Genomic DNA, 7,500 nt, shown 5'->3' with positions numbered 1-7,500 from the left:
TAGGGACCCAGGCAGCCAACAAGGTGAGTACGGGACGGGAACTGGAGGTTGAAGGGTCGCTCGGCGCTGCGGCCAGTCATCTCCCAAACACCCACGAACGACCACACAGCCTTCTTACGCTACCACATTTGCCACGTGCTTGTACACACGGTGGTCGTTCTCCTGATTACCTTTCCCCGTCTCGCTGTCTTCTGCTGTCCCTTCCGCGTCCTCCTTCCTTTCCCCTTCGCTCGGTGTTTGACGAATAAGATTCTTGAAAGTGGTTCGTGTGTTTGATACGCGCGGGTTGTCGTTTCTCCCGCCAGAAACTACGACGTCAAAAATGCGAAAGGATTAGCGAATTCGATTTTGTTCTGAAGAATATTTGTTATTCTTTTGTGTACGGATCTTGAAGGATATGGTATTAGTGAAACCTAGTGGACATCCTGCACGCGAATTTTGAGAATGGGTAGTGATTCATACAAAAGATAATCGAGGAGAGATTTCATTGTGGTGAATAACTGTGCGTGTTCAATTCGTCGCCTCGTTTAAGCGGACTGAACATGATTTTGTGTGGACTGGGTTCAAGAACAGTCGTAAAAAGTGTTAACTGTGAATAGAGAAGATGAAGATCTTCAACCAGAGGTCAGCTTCAGCAGAGGGGCGCCTCCCTTCTGTTGTGCAGCTGCTCCTGCTGTTGTTACACTGGACCTGGGTCCCCGTTCTCCTTGTGCAGCTGGTGCCAAGCCCCCAGGGGAAGCTGCACCTCGCCCATGCAGCTGATTGGTCGTCTAATGAGGAACTCAAGGCTGGACAGTGAGTATGCGCGTTAATTAGATCCTCGTGGTTCTGCATTGCTGGTTTCGTTTTTTTGGTCGATTTGTGCAACTGGTTCCGCGCGCGCTATATATTTTTTGTAATCGACAAACTGGTGTGAATTACCTGTTGATGTGCATTTGATCGTATGTTGCTTGCCCATGCGTATTATAATCAAGCAGTTGGTATTTTTCTTTTACACTACCACCGTGAACCAACTAGGTTCCTCGTGAACTTGTGATATGGTTCATATACACTGTGTATGTGCAGTACTTAAAGGTGCTTATGACGTAAATGATAACATGTACAATTGGGATAATAGATCTAACGACACTGTTTCGTATTCAGTGGCAAAGAACGTAGAAAACTGTCGTAGTAAGTGGTCACTAACGAACAAACAGAGTCTTTTGTTTACATCCTGTTACCAAAGCTCTCGGTGCCAGAGGTGTGCGTTCGATTATAAGTAAATTGAAACCTTCCTGGTAGCAGAACGTTGAAGAACTTGTTTCTCCAATTGTATATTTGGTGGACTGGCTTGATTTTCGGGGGGTGAAATATATTTTAAGGAAACTTTTTGAGATGCGATTTGCATGTGTAGTAGTTAGCAGATATTTTGAATGGCTGAACTCGTTGTCACCTGCGCAATCGAAGATTATCATTATCTATTTTATTCATGCGTTTGTTGATTTCTATTTATTTGTTTATTCATTTATTTATTTTGGTGGGGAGGGTCAGTACTGGGTTGATTGCTTACTTGATTTATATGACCCTGAAGGAGAATTAAAGCTATATATGCTTAGCCAAAATAAACTGCACCACGGAATTATGTTTATCAAAGCACACCCTTAGAGATCGTAAGAAACTAACCAAAATGTCATATTTAGAACTGCCCACTCGTGCTAAACGTGATGATGGGATTGTAACCACACACAAACAGGTGGTTTGATTCAACTGTCTGAAAGTCCAAGATGGTTTTGTTATATCCAGTGGTAGTATAGCAAGAAGAGATTTGGTCTCAAATTCCATACATTGCACTGTACGTGTTGTCTTCCTACATACAACTAGTTTTAAGTTGCAATCAGTGGTAAATGTTTGATCCAAACTTAGTTATGTGTTGAACATGGTGACTAGATTGACTCTTAGTTGAGGACCTGTCTCGTATCTAGACACAAAACTTGAAGCTCAGCAAACCCATATTGATAAGTGTTTGATCCAAACTTGTTTATGTGTTGAACATGATGACTAGATTGACTCTTAGTTGAGGACCTGTCTCGTACCTAGATACAAAACTTGAAACTCAGCAAACCTATATTGATAAGGACGTCTCTAGTTGAAGAAGGTAAATGAAGATGGATAAGGACGTCTCTAGTTGAAGAAGGTAAATGAAAATTACTTAAACCTCTTCACTTATTTTCACGATTTATATATTATTCATTATGCAAAGCTGGGCGCGTTCCTCGGTGCGTTACTAAATGCGTTCCGCTTTAGTTTAGCCGTAGTTAGCGCTCCCAAACTATTAAAGCTTAAGAGACAGGTTCATACCGAAATAAAAGTCCAGTAGGCCACATACTGTACTATACCGGCACCTATATTGCTTTAATGGTTTGGGAGCGCTAACCGCGACCAAACTAAAGCGGAACGCACATAAGAACGCATCGTGGAACGCGCCCAACTATGCTATTTTGGATGCTGCTAATCGAATCTATTGAGCTAAATGACCTCTCCTCCCTCTCACCCAGCGCATTGAAAATGTTGTCACACTGAAAGAGTTTGTTCGGCAAAGGAACTGTCTGAAAAGTGCTTTATCTTGTCTGAATAAAATCAACTGCCGACAGTCAGAATACAAGTGGTCTTATCGTTAGGGAAAGGGTTATGATAACAAGAAAGTTTCCACTGTGATGATGGGGCAACAACGCCGCTGGTATTCAGTCGCGCGCAGCTGGTTTCTCGATCGTGCCGTTGCTGACTGCACTACAGCTGGTTCGCGCACCCCCTCACCTCCCTCTCCCCCTCCCCCTCCCCCTTCCCCTTCCCTTCCCCACCCTCTCTCTCGAGCAGCTGATAAGCTGGTCCTTCCATCCCATTCATTTGCCTAATTACTTGTGCAGTAAACCGGCTATTTGTAGATAAAGACGTTGCCATTTTTATAGCTGCATACGCACGTAAGAAGACATCAAGAATCATTTCTTTATCAAATCTTCTTCATCGTTGCTCGGGCTTGTACTGAAATCTATGAACTAAAATATCGTATAAGGAGTGTCTGCACACAGGCTAATGCACACTCGTATTTATGTACATTAATGTACACATGCCTTTATCGTTTTTCTTTGACGCACTGTAGTTGGGGACAAGAACACCGTTAGTGTGTTCCCCTTTTTTTATCCCATGTATAGTCAAGGTAAATGAATGCTTTCACTTTGCTACCGCCCAATATGGGTCTGTTGATGTACGCTATGTCTAATCGGAAGACACGCCTTCTGTGGCCACACGCATGCAGATAACTGTCGTCGCGAGTGACACTGACTAGGAAACCAGAGCTGGGCGCGTTCCTAAGTTCGTTCCTAGGTGCGTTTCTCGGTGGGTTCCTAGGTGCGATCCTCGATGTCCTGACTGGCATGACTTTGCTCAAGACGGCGAGTAACGCGCCCAGCTCGGTAGAAAACCACGCCCTTCATGTGGCAATGGTCCTTGCGGCCCTCATATAGATTTCTGTGTTGTAGTCTAAGATTGTTTCTATATTATAGACTTGTAGAAGTAGGAGCAGGGGAGTAGTGTAGGCCTTATGGTCTCTTGCAGTCTCCTTCATTCTTATGTTCTTATGTTTCACCTCTATTTGTGTGAAAAGGTGGTGGAACATCAAAGATCATAGAGATCCTGTGAGCTATCCGGGGACCGAGTGCCAGTCCTTCGGGGTTGCACTTCCAGACGGAGGTGAGGGTGTTGACGGTGTGTAGGGAGACGAACCTCTCTCACGTCCGTTTCGCAGGGCCGATATCCACAGGTTGCCGTCACACGCGCATATAGAACAGATAACAAAAACGTACTCATGATTGCGAATTTATGGGCGCGTGTGTCAAGTCTAAATTTGAAAGTCCGAGCGTGTGTATGTACGCCCTCGGGTGCCAGCGAGTAACACACATACACATAAACACACACACACACACACACACACACACACACACACACACACACACACACACACACACACACACACACACACACACACACACACACACACACACACACACACACACACCACGAGCGTAGCTCCCCTTCCCGTAAGATACAACTTTGTAAATACAGACGCACGCGCACGCATACACACACACACACACACACACACACACACACACACACACACACACACACACACACACACACACACACACACACACACACACACACACACACACACACACACACACACGTACACGCATACACACACGCATGCAGTCACACGGACACATACATGCACACGCACGTATACGCATATGAAAACGCAATGCAATGAGAAACACACTTGTCTAGGGGCAACAACCCCTGGAGAGCCGCGATCACCTGTAGAACACGGCGCCTTTGCAAAGCGACCTGGAGCGAGCGAGGGTGTTGTGTGTGCTCTTAAGTACCAAACAGGGCTTCCTTGTAACGTGGTGGGAGCTCGAAGCACGTGCCTCACAGCGGGGCTTTGTGCTTGGGACGTAGTGGAGTTGGAGATGGGTGAAGGGGGGATGGGAGAGAGAATGGGGTAGAGGAGAGAAGGAGGAGGAAGTGGATAGAGGAGAGAAGGTGGAGGAGGAAGAAAGAGTGGAAAATAGGTGGAGTAGTGGGGTGGAGGAGAGAAGGTGTAGGAGGAAGAGTGAAGAGGAGAAGATAGGTGGAGTGGGATGGAGGAGAGAAGGTGGAGGAGGAAGAGTGAAGAGGAGGAGATAGGTGGAGGAGTGGGACGGAGGAGAGTAGGTGGAGGAGGAAGGGTTAAGAGAAGAAGATAGGTGGAGTGGGATGAGGGAGAAAAGGTGGAGGAGGAAGTGTGAAGAGAAGATATGGTGGAGGAGTGGGCTGGAGAAGGAGGGCCTGCAGGAGGAGGGGGCTGTTGTTGTAGCTGAACGAGGTGTTGAAGGGGTGGAGGAGAAAGTGGAATGGAGTAGAGAAAGTGGAGGAGGAAGAGTGAAGAGGAGGAGATAGATGGAGGAGAGGGCTGGAGAAGGAGGGCCTGCAGGAGGAGGGGGCTGTTGTTGTAGATGAAGGAGGAGGTGTTGAAGGGGTGGAGGAGGAGGAGGAGGAAGAGGAGAAGGGATGGAGAATGAGGTGAGTGGTGTGGTGAAGGCTGTGGAGGAGGGATTGTTGAAACGTTGTGTGGGAAGACTCGGCGATAGGCCGAGATGGAAAGGAAAGGATGAGGCGTAATTACCTAATTGTGTTTACATCACTGTAATATACATGATAAGATCTATGCTCGTGAGGTATCGTTTCTGTGCTTATATCTGTCGGGCTTAGCTTAGGAGGTCCTTATGTTGTTGTGTGACTCTTTCTTCCTTCAATGTGTGTCACAAACCCATGCATCTCGTATATGGAAAAATGTGTTTCTTGATATATTCTTAACACTTTTTTGTTTTATTTGTTTATCAGTTTCATTTACTTACGAGTATTCGTTGTTATTGTTATTGTTGTTATTGTTATTGTTGTTATCACCATCATCATCACTATCATCATCAATACAATCATCATCACCATTATCATTACCATTATCATCACCATTATCATCATCACAATGATCACCATTATTATCACCATCATCACCACCATCATCCCCATCATCATTAACTTTATCATTATTACATACATATATACATACATACATGCATACATACATACATACATACATACATACATACATACATACATACATGCATACATACATACATACATACATACATACATACATACATACATACATATATATACATACATACATACATATATTGTACTCTGGTTTTCTTTTAGTCTCATGCCCCCACACTACCATTTTTCTTTTCTTTCTTTTAATGTTGGCAGTTGTAGTACATCTATGGTTTCTTTGTATGACTTGTCAGCTAGGATGGGAACGATCTTGGTTCCTGTCCTTTGAACTCTTTCATTTTTTTTTTTTTTTTTTTTCTTTTTTTTTTTTTTTTGTCTGGGCACAACACAGCTACAGACAGCTTCAATCGGATGTATATCGGATTATTAGTGGATTTCTTTTATCATGTTTTCGTCTATTTAGTGAAATGTTATTCCCATGTTTATCAACAGTTCATAATATTCCCTTTATCTTCCTTTGTTCCAGTGACAAATCATTCATTGCCAACACACTCAGGTATATCACCATCGTTGATTTTAGTAATTAACCCATCTTACAATTTGTATCTTAATGTCGACATTTTCTTCCTCTTATTTGATTCTTATATTTTGCATTTGTTACATTTTTTCTGTTGTTTTGGGCTTTACGTATACATCTTTTCAAAATTCTTTTGTACCAACTTAGTTTTCATCCTTCACTCTCCTCGTGACCTTGGTATCGTTAGCAAATGTATCATTATCGCTTGTTCCTTCTATTATGCCATCGACAAAGATAATATATATATATATATATATATATATATATATATATATATATATATATATATATATATATTTACACTGGTGTCATAATCGAGTTCTGTCGGACCCCACTATCGTCTTCCTAACAATTTGTCATTCTATCTTTCGCCATTGTCATCATCATTTCTTTTTCAGAAAATCTTTTGTCCATTCCAGCAGACCCCCTCTAAGTTCTTCGATATGTTTCCCATATCAATATTTCGTAAGATACAGAATGGTAACCTCTGTTTACATCCAGGTATAGGCACTCCACCCACTCGTACTCTCTCGAGTAGTACATCAATCATTCTTGCGTATAAACTCAATAGGTTTCACACGTGTGACCTTTATTATCTGAATCCACATCGGCTGTATACCAAGAACTTCTTCACTTCTAAATATGTTGTCCAACGGTCTTCACGATTCTCTCACACATTTTAGTTGTCTTGGATATACAGTATGTGTGTGTGTGTGTGTGTGTGTGTGTGTGTGTGTGTGTGTGTGTGTGTGTGTGTGTGTGTGTACGTGTGTGTGTGTGTGTGTGTGTGTGTGTGTGTGTGTGTGTGTGTGTGTGTGTGTGTGTGTGTGTGTGTGTGTGTGTGTGAGAGAGAGAGAGAGAGAGAGAGAGAGAGAGAGAGAGAGAGAGAGAGAGAGAAAGAGAGAGAGAGAGACAGACAGACAAGCTCACAGACAGGTAGACAGACAAATAGACAGAGAGAGAGTGAGTGAGGGAGTGAGTGAGTGAGTGAGTGAGTGAGTGAGTGAGTGAGTGAGTGAGTGAGTGAGTGAGTGAGTGAGTGAGTGAGTGAGTGAGAGAGAGAGAGAGAGAGAGAGAGAGAGAGAGAGAGAGAGAGAGAGAGAGAGAGAGAGAGAGAGAGAGAGAGAGAGAGAGAGAGAGAGAGAGAGAGAGAGAGAGAGAGGGAGAGATGGGGAGAGGAAGGGAGAGGACGAATTTGTCTTTTCGTCAGCAGTAAACAAAGCTCCTCTTCTCTTGGTCATTATCTCGCCGAAAAGGCGGAGTCATAGAACGAAAGGATTGTGCAACTCAATAGTGCTCAGCATTCTTTTCTTTTTCTTTCCTTTTTTTCT

General features: G+C 43.5%; 1 protein-coding gene across 1 annotated transcript in view; it reads left to right on the top strand.

Annotated features, from left to right (window-relative positions):
• Positions 1–7,500, top strand: part of LOC143029316 (uncharacterized) — a 505,672-nt gene that overhangs the window by 167 nt on the left and 498,005 nt on the right. Inside the window, exon 1 of the mRNA XM_076192072.1 lies at positions 1–795. This exon is cut by the window's left edge and continues 167 nt beyond it. Coding sequence (XP_076048187.1) covers positions 605–795 — 191 coding nt within the window. The 5' untranslated portion in view covers positions 1–604. The remainder of the gene's footprint in view (positions 796–7,500) is intronic.

Source organism: Oratosquilla oratoria, chromosome 10 (assembly GCF_046742065.1).
Source record: "Oratosquilla oratoria isolate Oo_2021 chromosome 10, ASM4674206v1, whole genome shotgun sequence".
Taxonomy (NCBI): Eukaryota; Metazoa; Arthropoda; class Malacostraca; order Stomatopoda; family Squillidae; genus Oratosquilla; species Oratosquilla oratoria.
The sequence above is the reverse complement of the archived record's forward strand: the minus strand, read 5'-3'. Positions and strand labels throughout refer to the sequence as shown.